A 15,777-nucleotide genomic window follows, 5' to 3' on the forward strand; every position below is an offset into this window, starting at 1 on the left:
TCCAGAGAGCATATGGTTTCACTCACTTTTTTTTTTTTTTTTAACCAGATAGTCAATTGAAAACTAATTCAGAATCACATTACAGTATATATAACAACAGAGATCTATGTTCTATCTTCTGGAGAAGCAAATTCAAAAGCAGGTGCAGTGATCAGATTATTACTGCTATACTATTGGTGTGTGTGTGTGTGTGTGTGTATATATCTATCTATCTATCTATCTATCTATCTATCTATCTATCTATCTATCTATCTATCTATCTATCGTACAGGCTGTGTATGCCTGCGTGAAACTACTGTCCCCCTCGACGGCAATGTATAAGACGGGTCAGAACATGCCAACCGTAGTCTTTAAGACCCGAGTCTTCTACGATGCTGACGGGTCTGCAGTTAGTTGCCACCCATTTTGCAAGAGCGGTAGTAATTTTTTGGGATTTGGTTTCATCCGCAGGTCGTTTAGTAGCACTCTCCAAAATAGTGCTTTGCCTGAGCCTGCTAGCATCAACCTGAGTCACGTTAACTGTACTACTATGCTTATCTCGTAGGTGGTAGCTCAAGCTTGATGTGCTTCGGTGATATCTTAATTCGGCTTTACACAATGTGCATATGGCTTTCGACCCATCTGGGAGTTTTGGAAAATAAAAAGCGCCATTCAGAGTTGTGTTGCTGCTGTCTTTCGCCATCATGCCTGCAGCTTGCAGCAGCAGGATGTGTTACGAGGAAGTATGGCAAAGTGCAGCAAAGGGGTCAAAATAGTAGCCTGTTAGGCACGACGCAAAGCCGAGTGAAGTGTAAATTAAATTAATAAATGGTGGCATGCGATTAATGCGATTTAAAAAATAAAATAAAAAAATGTACGCGTTATGCTCGGCCCTTAATCGCATTGCGATTAATGCGTTAATGCTGACAGCCCATATATATATATATATATATATATATATATATATATATATATATGTAGTGTGTGTGTGTATATATATATATGTGTGTGTGTGTGTGTGTGTATGATATATATATATATATATATATATATATATATATATATATATATATATATATATATATATATATATGTGTGTGTGTTTATGGTTTGGATACTAGTCCAGATCATGAAGATTCCCAATATATATATTTTGTGCTGAATTGAAATGTGTATGAAATTCTGCACAATAATTTGTTGTTGTTTAAATATATGACATGATGTAGCTTCAAAAAATCCTAGAACTAGCAGATTAAAATGATTGCTGTGAGATTGTCGTAGAGTGAAGAAACTGTGTTTTCTTTAACTTAATTTAAGGAGAGATTTGAGGGAAACGTTGGGAGAAATGTTGATGAATTAATGTTAAGAGTTTAATGATCCTTCGGTCCGCACACACATGCCCATTCTTTTGCTTGGATAAAGTAAACATCAGAAAATGTGCTTTTTTTTCAGGTCAGACAAAATAGGAACTACAGTAACATCAAATCAAGCTTCTTATAGTTTTAATTACAAGCAGCATCAGCAGTTTATGTAGGATTCATCAGTTTGTCTTCAAATTATCATTTCCATTTAAGGCTTTGTCAGGATCCAGAAATTATCTTAAAAAGATGATTCTCTTAAAAAGATGATTATATGTGCACCTTCATATAGTAGTATAAACAGTGACATGTAAGACTTATTGTATCATGATATTGTTAAAAGAAAGGGGAGGCGAAAAAATGTCTGGATTATAGTTTATTTGCAAATATCAATAAAATGAAAAGTATTGAATAACATCACCAGGTGCTGAGTGGTCATGACTGTGATGGCTCTGTGTGTCACGGCTTTATAAGAAATGAAACCCTAATATGAATCATATGTCATGTTGCATCAAGCACCACTTTAATCAACAGATGGTGCCAGTGGTTACAATAAAAGTGCAAAAGGAAATGAACAAAACTATTCTTGCAGGTTTATGGGCTCAATAGGTTTAGAGGCTCTTAGTCTTCTCTGTGTGGGATGCACGTTGATCTACAACCATTTAGCCGGCTCAATGTCCAGCTCAGGCTGCACAATGTGGAAGAAACCAAAACCAATCAACTAGCTCGATTCACCACAAAGACCACTCTCCATTTACTGGGTTGTCATGGTGATTTCTTTTCTTTTATTTTTCCCATGACAGACAAGCTCTGACAAACCGGTGTGGGCTGTTTCCATAGTGAAATAACTTCTGTGTCCGTACAGTGTATTACGTGCATCTTTGCCTTCTAGTCACCTCAGACTTGAATTCGTATTCATTTGATACAGCCATCAGCTGCAAAAGGGACTATACAAGGTCACAGCATGCATGACACACACACAAACACAGGAGGATCACAAAGGGAACAGAGAATGCTTCCTTTTGGCCTTCCGCGAGGCCCACCTTTCCTCTGTACAATACGTCATATTGATAGGGTCATCATTTGGTATAAGTAGGAATGTGTGAGCAAAACCTAAACATGTAACCCCACTAGTTTTAATCCAGTATAGGGTGTGTTACATTAATGTTGTTCTCAGGAGCAGCTGCAATTAACTCTTTACAGATTGTTTGTGTGTGTGAGTGAATGCCTGTGTATGCACATATAGTTACATTTGAACAATGTTGTAAGTTTTTACTTTTGTTTTGCCTTTTGATTTTGAGCGTGTGTATTTTGAGCGTGTGTATGTGTATTATAATGCTGCCTTCCTCCATTCTTGGCTCAGAGTTGTTTTTCTTGGCATCTGTGTAAAGAGTGTGAGTGTGTTATCAGAAAGAGAAACAAGTTTGAAACTGTATCAGGAACACAACACATTTTCTTCTTTGCTTTTATAGTAGTTATAATTAGTTACATAATCTTTCTTTTTTCACAGTATTTTCTTTATCAGATAGTTGATGGTGTAGAGAGACAGGAAAGGTCAGAAAAGGGAGAGACTTGTGACAAAAGATCGTGGTTCATATTTGAACCCTTGATGATGTGATCTAATGACATGTCCCCTTTAGACCACTTAGCCACAAAAGCTTTGTTATCTTGAAATCACATCAGGGTTGTTGGGTGCGGTCTCGGTGCCAGCCCAAATTATAATTGACATTCAGTGTCAGATCTCTTCACATCAGCGGTCACTGCTTTATTTATCAGCTGTATGCATCTCTGTGTTGCTAATCCTTGAGTACATTTATTTTCAGCATGTTGCATTGTGAAATGGCATAAAGACATTTACAAATTGCAGTTTAAGTTACTTTAAGTTAGTTTAATTTATATGCAACAAAAAAAAATTTCAACCTGTAAACTACCTGAATGAATCATTATAGGTGTCAACATATATAAATAATCTGTTGCAGTTGCAAGTGTTATATATCATCATTATCATTTAGCTGTAATGTAAAGACTTGTGACGTCGGTTTTATTTATGTAGCCCAAAAACCACAAATTTGCCTCAAATGGCTGTACAACTTGCCAAACAAAGTGCCAAAGTACTTAATTTTAAATACTGTAGGTATGGAATTTGTTAAATAAAAAGTGTATGAGCCCAAGAGGTTGGGCAGAAAAAAATGCAACTTATAAATCATATTGTATTTAAAGGTGCTGTAGGTAGGATTCCAAAGATCCAGGACTTAGCCTTAAAGGTTCCATGGCATGAAAAGTTCACTTTATGAGGTTTTGGGGGAATATGCATTCCCCCAGACTGCCTACGGTCCCCCAGTGGCTAGAAATGGCGATAGGTGTAAACCGAGCCCTGGGTATCCTGCTCTGCCTTTGAGAAAATGAAAGCTCAAATGAAACCTTGCTCCTTATGATCTCATAAGGGGCAAGGTTACTTCTCCTTTTTCTGCTTTGTCCGCCCAGAGAATTTGGCCCACCCATGAGAAAGAGAGCGACATCATGGCTTTCAAATGAGCAAAGTGGCAGTTGGTTAAGGCCACACCCCCCACCCTCCACCTCTTCCTCAATAGCTACAGACACAGAAATGGCACATACTAAGGAAAGCTCATTGTGGGACTGGCTCTAGTGGCTGTAATTCTGCACCAAGGCTGAATTCCAGGAAAGATACTTCAGATACAGTATTAGGGGACCACTAAGGCCTATATAAAAGCATCCAAGAAGCAGCATGTCATAGGACCTTTAAAATTTGAACATCAACAACTTCTCAGTCCCTCCCCCCTTTCTACTAAAGCTCAAAACGGTCTCCTAAGCCCCTCCCCCCACAAGGGAGAATGAATGCGTGTGCATGAGCAGTGATTGACATGCAGTTAGACACCCCCCCTGGCCCTGATTGGTGCACTGAACAGGGAGCTGTGGGTTTTTGGAAATCGCACTACAGGCTGTAGGTGGTGCCAGAGGAGGCAGTTTTTTTTTTTTTTTTTAAATTACCTGCTTCATGTAGTTCTACTCGAACATAGGATCAGTTTCAGCAAATATGACAGAAAGTTTTATTGTTAAAGTTTAAAGTTTTATGAGTCTTACCGACTGCACCTTTTTAATTAGCCTGACAAGCCAGACCCACATCAAGATGTTGGGTCTGGGAACTCACCATTGGCAGGGCTCAATCTGAGGGGCGGGATAAACGGTTGTCTTTCAAATTCCCTCTCCACTCACCAACCAGAGCAGCGCTAGTTGATAGATTAAACTTTTGCCGTATCCGGTCGGCAAAACTCCGAACACACTGCCGTCCTTATGTTAAGCCCCTCACCAGCCGTCTCACGATCAGACAACCCCTTCATCAGACGATCACAGAAATAGCGTGCATTTTTGTATGTGTGAGTTTGCTTGGTCATGTTGGCCTGTCTATTGAGTTGTTTTTTTGTGGGTTACAGAGGTATCAGTGACTGCATTAGTAGAGCACTTTTTATGAAGCTTAAGATCCTTTTTATATATACAAGCTATCATCACTGTGATATTATGTAATTGTGGCATCTAAATGTTGATATACGACTAAACACAACTGTGTGCAGTCCTACATAATGTTTCTGTGTGTGTTAAAGGCAGAAACAGTGAAACAGATACAGCTCTGCATAGAAAGCTCTCTGTGTCAGTTTTGATTGCTGCTCAATCTCTCTAGCTGCGACAGAGACTGCAGCGAGCAGCTGGGGGAGAGATGTTGCTTCTTTGTCTCTCCTCCTGCTCCTGTCCTCTGCCTTTGATCTTCCTCTATCCTCTCCTGTTTCTCTCCTCAGCCTGTTTCTTATTGTGCTCCTTTGTCCACCTGGAGCTCTGTTCCACTGTCACTGCAGGTGTGTGTGTGTGTGTGTGTGAGTCACAGTTGCTGTTAATGTTTGGAGCAGCAGATCATTTCAAGTGTCAGCCTACATTCCTAGTTGTCCCGATTTGTTATAATAGTTTTCTTCTGAAGCCAGTAAATGCAATACCTCCTTGTAATGGTGCTAACAAAATCTGTGTCTGCATGTGTACACTGGTGAACGAGTGTGTGTGCTGCATATACGTATGTGTAAGAGAAACATTTTATTCTTAGATGAAAAAGGGACACTGTAGCCTAATTTGATACTAGATCTTTGAGGCCCACGACAATATCAATATTTATTCGGTACGATGTATCGGATTATAATTGTTTTTGAACAAACGCGTTACAAAGAAAAACATTTTTTATTATGAATCCTTAAACTTGGTCAGTAAAAAGTACATAGTATATAGATTGTATGTGTTGAGTGAGACATTTTACATATTAAAATTAAACTTGATAATGCTCTCTGGTGGACAGAAAATGAAATGGTTACACAGTGTGTAAACAACCTCAAACATATCTTGGCATTTCGGACATCATATACACAGAATCCAATACATCTTGTAACAAGCTAAAAATAGGCCTATAATATTGGCCCGGCTAATGTGTCGGTTGGCCAATACTGGACACAGGTATTTTGTTCTCTTCCTTGGTATGTAAAGCTTAGATGAGGGCTGACTGGGTTTTCAGTGATACGAGTCTGCTCAGTCTGGACACAGTGAGTCTACAAATAATGTAGACAGATGCATCACATTCATTTTATTGTCTGTCAAGGCTGAAAGTGTCTACTGTTGGAAATAAACAGCCCATGTCTTTACTCCCTTAAATCGCCTTCCAACAGTTTTGTCCTTGCCTCACTCTGTGACATGTCTCTCTCTGTCTTTCTCTCTCAGGAGGCATTGGGGAGAGTTTGTCTGAAGGAGAGAGGACGGGATGTGCTGGTGTTGCGGAGAGTGACATCATCAGTGACGTCGCCATCAGACCGGCCCTCACCCACATCGTCAGGGGGCGGGTCCAGAGAGGACGATTGCGACAAAAGGTCAGTCCCTCCTCCTACTGTACATAATAAGAGCCCTCTAAACCAACAGTAGCAACAAAAACATAATTATTGTACTCCTCCCTTCCATTTTCAGTTTTTTACTTTGGGATCTCAAGTTGCAACCACACACTCTTGCACATACAGTACATGCAACATACCAGTAGTGCTGTCAACACTGTGTGTGTGTGTGTGTGTGTGTGTGTGTGTTTAAAGGGCTGTTTCAGGGTTAAGACTTGGTTGTAGGATTAGGGATAGAATTAGGTTATGGTTAGGATAAGGGTTAAGGTTAGGCATTTAGTTGTGATGGTTAAGGTTAGGGTAAGGGGCTAAGGAATGCATTATGTCAATGACGGGTCCCCACAAAGATAGTGCCACAAACGTGTGTGTGTGTGTGTGTGTGTGTGTGTGTGTGTGTGTGTGTGTGTGTGTAAGATAATATATGCTTTAGCTCCTGTCTCAGAACTGGAAGAAGAGAATGGCTTTTTGTTTTCAGCTGACAGGGAAACAGATGACACTAAGACTGGTTTACTTCCTTGTACAAATCAGTGTATGCGTTTTAGGAGTGTGGGGGTGTGTGTATAGAAGTGCTTTTCCTCAAAGTCAATTTCTTTGTGCAGTGTCTGTCTGTGTGTTTTTAGGCCAGTGTTTGCCAAGACCTAAGGCACAACACAGGGAGTGTCAGTGACAGGCAGGTTAAGTATGTGTGTGTGTATGTCTTTAGGCATCTTTCGTAGCAATCAGTTACCCCGAGTGCTACTGTAGAAGCTGTCGGAGAAATTGTTTTAATCTCGGGAGCTGCTACAGGGGCAGACGGCAAAGCAGTTCACCCCACAGGAGAGCACCCTTCCTGGGTATGCAAAGCTTGGATGAGGGCTGATCTTCCTGTAGTGTTTGGATATGAGGATGACCACCGAGCTAGCTACGCTTGCAGAGGCAGAGGAGGACATAGATGATGAAGATGAGCAGGGTGATGAGTATAGCAATCTTGATGAAGATGGTAGCAGTTCAGAAATCTGTACATTTGATGTACCCCATCTTCGCTATATCGATGACGACAATGTGGAGGAGAATAAGGATGAAGAGAGGGAGAGAGGATGGAGGAATGGAAGTGGTCGTACCTGGTGCTCTAGTGAGGAAGATTTTTGCGACTCTTCGTCTTACAGGTATGTGGTGGTGTCGGGGACACCGCTCAAGATCTTGGAGCATCTGCTGAGTGACCTGCGGTTGGACGACCAAAGAGGGGCGCCAGAGATCAGGGAGAGCGGTAGGTTTGACATCAACTACACACACAACAGGACTGTATGTCCATAAAAAGATAGAAACATTTAGATAGAAAGAATTTTTAGTAAAACAAAAGTCAGTGGGAAATTAGACAGTTTGTCATATAAATAAAGACGCTGTGATGTTTGTCTCTGCTGTTTGACCAAAGCTATGTTTAAAACAAAGCAACTCCCCACCCTCTCATTCTGAGGAATTTCATTTTCAGTGCCACACAAGTCACAACACAGCCCAACTTAGACTTTTCGCTCTCTTTCATTTTCCACACAGTGGGTTCAAACTCGGGAGTGCACTTCCCCACAAATATGCTGTGTGTGTGTTTGTGTGTGCGCGTGCACGTGCGTATGCGGGGCTGCATTCATTCAGCCAAGTCATTGCCTGTAAATCTGTAAACATGAGGAACATTCAATAGGTTAAATGCTCTAATAAGTCTGTGAAACGATTCCATCAGGGTGATTTATTGCTGTATTTCTGCTGCAAACAATTTCAGTGGGCTCTTAATTGTCATATTACTGTCTCTTTTTCACATTCCTCAAGTCTAACTTTTCTACTCTTATTCTTATAGTTACTGGGTTCTTTGACAGTGCAGAAGTGACGGTACTACTATACTATTTTACCACAAGAAACGTTTTGTCATTTGTCTTATAGCAGCGAGTTAGCACATAGACCACATTGAAAGTAGGGCTGCAACTAATCATTTTCATTTTGATTAAATATTTTTGCACATAATCAGTTAATCATTTAGTATGTTAAATATTAGTAATATTGTCTATTTTTTTCATTTTATTTCAGTTGACTAGTTGAATAATAAACTATTGGTTTTGGAATAATTTGAAAGTAATTTTGATGTGAGTTGGTTTAGGTTTTTTTCCTTGTCATGCTGTTAAAGTAAGATAATCGTTCCTGCACACAGTTAAACAGAAAAGAAAGACAGATTTCTCGTCGTAGTCAATGGATCTTTGTCCACAGGATGAAAATAAATTAAATTCAGTATCAATATGGAGCCCAGGTCCAGTAAAGTAATACTTTTATCACAAAGAGACATCTGGCTCCTAATCTGTATTTTATAAAAAAAACCCAGCTCTTGCGTGTTCGCACCGTTTTAAGACAAGGCGTCTTTATGTATCAATTCCTTAGCACCACCAGTTCCCAGCAGTCCACACGCAGCCATCTCACTGAAATGCAGGAAGCGAACAAAACAAGAGGGAGAGAGAGAACTAAGATGTTCTTTGTGTAGGAGGACCGCCTGATATTTATTCACTGAAGAAAGAAAAGTTTTTTTTCCTTAGTAGGCAGAAGCAGGGATGCAGATCAAGAGTGCATGTGCATGTTTGGCTGTCTTTGTCTCTGTATCTGTATGTCTATCTTTCGGTCTATGTGCGCTGTGTGTGTGTGCGCGTGCGTGCGCGTGTGTATAGGCCCTCTGGGGTGGTGTTAAGCATCAGTGGGCCGTTTTAAAGGGCTTAGCTGTGCAGCATGTTGAACAGGCTGGAACACGCTTCCACAGAGAGAGAGCGATTGGCCCAACCACCCCTCCCCACGTACACGTAGAAAAAACACGCACAACAAAAAACAGCAGCAGATTATTGCGATTAGTTCAACACACACACACATTTTCTCTCTTTTTCCTTTCTCACAAGAGATAAAGTCCCCAAGGTCGGAACTGAATGAGTTATTCATTAGGGGGCTGTGTGTGCGTGTGTACTGCTGCGTCTATGAGTGTGTGTGTTTGACTTTGTGCGTGCCAGTGGGCAAACACAGAGGGCATATGTTGAAGATGAAAATGGATATTTATCATCACAGAGAGCTGAGAGAGGGCGTAGGAGGGGAGTAGTAGCAGGAGGAAATGAAAAATGGGGGTGTAGGGAAGGGGGGCGGACGAGGAGAGTTTGGGATGGCGAGAGTAAGAAAGAGGGAAATAAAAGGAAGGAAAAAATGGATAGCTAGTCAGGAAGGAGCTCTGCAGAAAGTGAAGTCAACAGGGGTTTCAAAAAAGTGATAAGCCCAGTCAGAGCTGCCTAAAAATATTTCTTGAGAAAAGTTGTATTTTTATTTCTAAAGCGAAGACAGTTGATCAAATATTGATGCTGCAGTCTTTACTCAGTCTTCTATAATTGATTTCTTTGCTCTTGGCCCGACAGAGCCATATTTTGGTCACAAATTCTCCCAGGGAAAGAGTTTGACACCACACACACATGCACACACATCAAATCTCCCTCATACCACCAACAATGGCTCATTACCCATCTGCCACGAGGGCTGTTTATATTCAGTTCTTACCCATTGAACACCTGCTGAGTCACACACACACACACACACACACACACACACACACACACACACACAAGGACACACACTCTTGCCATCTCACTTGCACATTAGCTTGCTCTGCTCTTATGAATTTCTTTAGTTTTTGAAGTAGTTTTGAATATGAACCAAGAGAAAGAAATGTTTTCTTAGCTTTTTCTTGAAGCCTGGTTTCAAATGTCCTGACAAATTAAGCAACAATCAAAGCTAATATTTGGGGAGAAAGCCTCTTTAGGCATAATTTATTAGAACTTAAATGCTAAAAGACTCAGATGGACTGTGTGGTTGTAGTTGGAAAATATTTGATTGACAGTTGCAAGCACCCTTTAAATATCTCGACAAGTTATTTGTATGTCCTGTCGATGTAAATTGAGTTACCACCGGAGGACCCTCCTCCTCCTCACCAAAGGCAGGCCATGCTGGATAGTTTGCAACGGAGTTAACCTTTACAGGTGTAAAGTGGGACATTACATTTTGTTAATATTACCAAGTAATATTATTTGTCATTGTTTTGGATTAGTGCAATACTATTAAACATTTGCATAAAGCAAGCATATTTGTTCACTCCCATGTTAAGAGCATTACAATCTTGGAAAGAAACTTGCATTAAAAATATCCTTTTTAAAGTTCATTTAGAACATAAGAAAATGTATTTTTAATCGTGAGTTAACTATGGACAATCATGCTATTAATCGTGATGAAACGCTTGACATCCCTATTATTTACAAATCCAACAGACACAGAGCAACGTTAGCATTCATTATTAGTAGTGTTTCTGGCCACCTGATGGATCTAAGTCCAGTATATGTCTCTTTAGCTGCTAAATGCTCCACTATGTTCACCAGCTAGATGCTAACACTGTCCATTGGCAGTCCCTTACAAATATTTATTTGTTCCATTGTTGAGATAAAATGATTTATTTTAATGCTAAACAAATAAAAGGGGAAAGGATCATTCTTGAATTGAAGGGGTTAAAGTCTTTTTCTTATGTGGCTGACACAGAGGACACCATTCATTAGTATAATGTAGACTGAGGGAATTGGAGGTGAAGGGAGGGACAAAGGGAGAAACTAAAAGAACTTTCATGTCACTTTTCACATCTTAATTCCTGAAATAAAAGTTAAAAACTTCACTTGGACCATTTTGCCTGGTGATGGCCTTGAAAGTGACTGATGATGTGTTTCCTGTCTTCCAGAAATGCTGCTGGATGACTTCCTGGTGACCTACCAGGTGTTCATGTCCACCAATGACCTCTGTCAGGCTCTGCTGGGACAATATCCTTACTAGCAAAGACACTCACATAATCACTCACATAATCACACACACACACACACACACACACACACACACACACACACACACACACACACACAAAAATCCTTTCAGCTTCCACACTGTTCTTCTTTGTCTCCTTGACCCGCTCTTTTACCTATAGCAGCGCCCGCTGCAGAGTCCAGGAGGAGGGCAAAGACGCCCTCTTCAGGAAGCGTAAGGTACTGCAGCTGGTCTCTCATTGGAGCAGGCTTTACAAGGACTTCCTGAAGGAAGAGGAGCACATCAGGAGCTTCATGAAGGTACGACCCGACTCACCTTCATCACCGCCATTTGTTTTGTTTCTTTTTTCTCAATCTGTCTTTTATTTGAACGATTTAATGAGTTTGATCCTCTGGTGTCCTTTAACATGTCACTAAAGAACATAAGAAGCTTCATTCATGTTCAATTGTCTCTCTTTTTTTGCTGCATCTCCTGTTAAACTGAACTGTTCCAGCTATCTCCCACATGGGAACCTTGTTGTTTTTATCTCATCCCTCTGACGAAGCAAGCTAATGGTTTTCATTTCATGGTGTATCATATGACGAATGAGGGGTATACGCATAATAAGTGGCTGTATGTTTTTCTTTTATAGACTAACACTGTTATCAAATGTATTTGATGTTATCAAATGTATTTAATTATTCCAACACGTGTGTACAAAATACAATATCTACACAGTACATCATGGACTTTGAAGAGACACACAGACAGATTCTTAGTGTCACATTTCTCTTGACAAATGCTGCTTGTATCCACTGTGTTCCTGCTATATTTTCACATGGTCCGCTGAATTGGTTTTGAATCCCCGTGACTCTGAAAAAGAAACAAATACACACACGACACGATCAAACATGTACTCGTCCACACGCTCACCCACAAAAAGTGCACATGCACACCAATCACTTGTCCCTCCATAACCTGGCGGCTCCATTGCTCTGTGCCGGGTTGCCATGGAATCCAAAGTGCGAGGGTTGGCATGGGTATAATCTCATATGGAGTGCGTAACCCAGGTGATAGTTGCCTAGTAACAGAGGAATGAGAGGGGAATTGGGATGGGAGGCTACGGTGGGTCAATGACAGCGATAAGCAGGTGTTTGGCGACGTGTGTGTGTGTGTATCCTTGCAAGTTGTTGCTGTTACTGCCTCTGGAGCTTTCATGCTACTTACTTATTCTCTGCCATGAACACACACAGGCACTGAGCATGCCTAGTCACCCATTAAAGTACAAGGTACAAAATTTGTCTGATGTTTCTTTATTGTAATCTACCTACGCAGCATAATTTACCCTTGATGGTTCTAAGTAAATGAGCTGCACAGATTGTAATGTTAATGTCATGTTATTTTGTTGGTTTAAATCATCCTTATTAACCTCAGTTGTATGTCATAACCTAAATGTTTATGGGAAGTAGTTTTTACCACTGTATGAAATTGATATTTTTGGCTTACTTTCCATAGCCTGGTTAAAAGGTTGCCAAATCTAAATTACAAAAAACAAAACGCATTTTTCCCATTCACCTCCATCATCAATACACATTTTGTGCCGTGTGATTTATTCATCCACCCCACTACTAAGAATTAAGATCAAAGAAATGTAATTTACGATGCTCAAAGCATTGAAAAATGATTTGGGTGACCTAACCCTTTAAATATCCCATGACATGGTGCTCTTTGAATGCTCTTATATAGACCTTAGTGGTCCCCTAATACTGTATCTGAAGTCTCTTTCCCGAAATTCAGCCTTGGTGCAGAATTACAGCCACTAGAGCCAGTCCCACAATGAGCTTTCCTTAGTATGTGCCATTTCTGTGTCTGTAGCTATTGAGGAAGAGGTGGAGGGTGGGGGTGTGGCCTTAACCAACTGCCACTTTGCTCGTTTGAAAGCCATGATGTCTCTCTCTTTCTCATGGGTGGGCCAAATTCTCTGGGCGGGCAAAGCAGAGAAAGGGGAAGTAACCTTCCTCCTTATGACCTCATAAGGAGCAAGATTCCAGATCGGCTCATCTGAGCTTTCATTTTCTCAAAGGCAGAGCAGAATACCCAGGGCTCGGTTTACACCTATCGCCATTTCTAGCCACTGGGGGACCGTAGGCAGTCTGGGGGAACGCATATTAATGTTAAAAAACCTCATAAAGTGAAATTTTAATGCCATGGGACCGTTAAATAATTGACATGCCCTCTTTATATTCTTTAAGATTTATATGCTCTCTGTAACAGACAGCTAGTCAGATATCTGTTTGATATGGAGCCAGTGTACAATGATGCTTAGAGACTGAGCCTGGTGCACAGCGGAGCCAAAGTCTGAGAACATTTAAAGTGTTAACATGATTGTTTTCCGCTCTCTGTTAGACTCTGTACAGGTGTGTTTTAGAAGATTTATATGAGTTCCCCACGCTGGAGAAAGACCTTAAGGAGTTCCAGAAACTTCTGCGTCGCAGACAGTAAGTGTGTTTGTCTCTGCACAAGAACTTTGTTCTTTGTATTAAATATGACTACCCATCACTCACATGTTTTTTCCCATGCCTACCTGAATCCCTCCTCACTGTTGTGCTTGTTTCATTCCTGTAGCACTGTGGATGACTGCCCTCCAAACCAAAAGGTAAGCCAGAGAGGGGCGGGGAGGTGGATGACAGGGAATACTTAGTACACCCATGCTGATTGTCACTGTAAGCTACATTTAACTGATATGGCTTCAAATCTGCAGCTCTACCGTAACTTAAGTTCCTGATTGTGTCAGCCTACAGAATGTTGAGTATCAATTCCAGGACTTAATAATAGAAATAAGTATTTCAGTCACTTAAGCCCATAGAGGTTCAACTGTAATATTTAAATCTGAGCTGTATGGGTGTTAATACAGATGTTGTCAGTGCATCACTATGATCAGTAAAGTATAAATAGAGTATAATAGATGTTTCTTCTGCTCTCTCTCTGTCAGAGTAAACAAATGCATCAACAGTTGAGTTTAAAGGAAAACTGTTTGCCACTACGAAGTCCACCGACTGATACTAGAGACAGTGAGTAACAGACACAAACACATGCACATACATAAAACACAACACACTACCCAGCGACTGTATACAATTATGCATAATGAAAGTCTGTGAGTTTTAATTTCAAAGTGCACATGCAAATTGCTTAGTGTTTATATTTTACAAAAATTAACTCAAGTCTCTCTCTCTCTCCGTAAATACTTGAGATTTTTTCTGCATCTGCTTTATTATGATTTTAAAGTATTTCAGTATTTTTGTTTTAGCCATTTACCATGTTACAAAAGCACATTCACAATATATTTACATTTACTGTTCTATGAACACTTTCTATATATCTTCCAGTTATTTGTTGCGTGTACGTGAGCGCTGACTCCTACCTGAGTGTCCACACACATCCCTCACTGGAGGCCCATGAGCTGCTAAGGATTGTGGGTCTGAAGATGGACAGAGCAGAAGAGGACATGGTGCTCGCTGTGGCGTCGCAAACTGGAGGTACACACAAACACACAAAGAAATGCATGACCATGTTTAGTGCAGTTTGGTGGCAGGAACTGGATCTTTTCAACCATTTATGGATTAATTTTAAAGGTGCAATATGTAATACTGACAGCTAGTGTTTAAAATAGTTACTGCAGTACACATTCAAAATACTGGAGAGTGTCGTCTCCCCCGCCCCCTTCTCCCCAGACTCGAAGTTCACGGAGGTTGCCAGGCTGAGACTGGAGCATCCATAGTCTCGCTTTGCCAGACCCTCCTCCAAAGCGCACTGAAGGAGCATCCACAACAATGTTGCTAGACGCTTGTCTCATAGCCAGACATTACTCCACAGCACAGCGGGGTAGCTAACGTTAGATGCTGGCTATATTGACAGTCCCCCCCCCCTTCCGTCCGACTGAACACACTTTATTGGCTTAGAATTACTGCAACAATCACTAAACACACTGCAAACTCATGGTCCTCTCTTCCCTATTTACACACCCCCACTCTTGGCTCAAAATAACTCTGTAAATAATAACTGTCACAGCCTAAACGTTGTAAACAGCCGTGGGCTTGCCTGGTCCTCTGGTAACGTTAGCAGGGTTAGCATGGCGCCGTTGGCCAGGACCAGTCGGGATCACTTTACTGGCTGTGTCTCAATTGGTTTTTGCGAGTAACCAACTCGGGAACTCTAGCTATATAATTCAATGTGAGTAGCTACACGAATGTTGAAATGACATAAAATGCCCGTCCCTTTTAGCCGTGATAAATTAGTCTGAAGCTAATGCTTACCTGTTCAGGAGGAAATTGGTCAACTCTGCGTCCTTTTGGGCTCTAAGCTGTCTCCATCTTTCAAATACATCTCCAATATTTACCCAGGGTTTGTTATGTCTCTGGTCAAGCAACTGTTAGAAACATGCCGTTTTTTTTGGGGGGGGGTCGGGTAGATTCTATCTCTGTTGATGCCGTTCGTTTGTTTGTTTGCTGCTTTCATGGCTGTAATAATGTTACAGCTGTAGCGCGCTGGGTTTGTGTTTTTTTACGGGTATATCTGGCAACCCGGCCTGGCTGTCAAACTAGGCAGTTGATAACAACACACAGGCCAAAACACAAACAGAAATTCCGTCACGGAACGGAAATTTCAAAAGGAGAAAATACTGG

At 40.9% G+C, this 15,777-nt stretch overlaps 1 protein-coding gene across 1 annotated transcript in view; it reads left to right on the forward strand.

Annotated features, from left to right (window-relative positions):
* The window catches only part of rapgef5a (Rap guanine nucleotide exchange factor (GEF) 5a), a 47,412-nt gene that overhangs the window by 24,051 nt on the left and 7,584 nt on the right, over positions 1-15,777 (forward strand). Inside the window, exons 10-17 of the mRNA XM_078266965.1 lie at positions 6,108-6,253; positions 7,417-7,517; positions 11,034-11,112; positions 11,268-11,412; positions 13,499-13,590; positions 13,718-13,748; positions 14,085-14,163; positions 14,482-14,631. Of these exons, the coding sequence (XP_078123091.1) occupies positions 6,108-6,253; positions 7,417-7,517; positions 11,034-11,112; positions 11,268-11,412; positions 13,499-13,590; positions 13,718-13,748; positions 14,085-14,163; positions 14,482-14,631 (823 nt within the window). The remainder of the gene's footprint in view (positions 1-6,107; positions 6,254-7,416; positions 7,518-11,033; positions 11,113-11,267; positions 11,413-13,498; positions 13,591-13,717; positions 13,749-14,084; positions 14,164-14,481; positions 14,632-15,777) is intronic.

This window comes from Sander vitreus, chromosome 14 (assembly GCF_031162955.1).
Source record: "Sander vitreus isolate 19-12246 chromosome 14, sanVit1, whole genome shotgun sequence".
Lineage (NCBI taxonomy): Eukaryota > Metazoa > Chordata > Actinopteri > Perciformes > Percidae > Sander > Sander vitreus.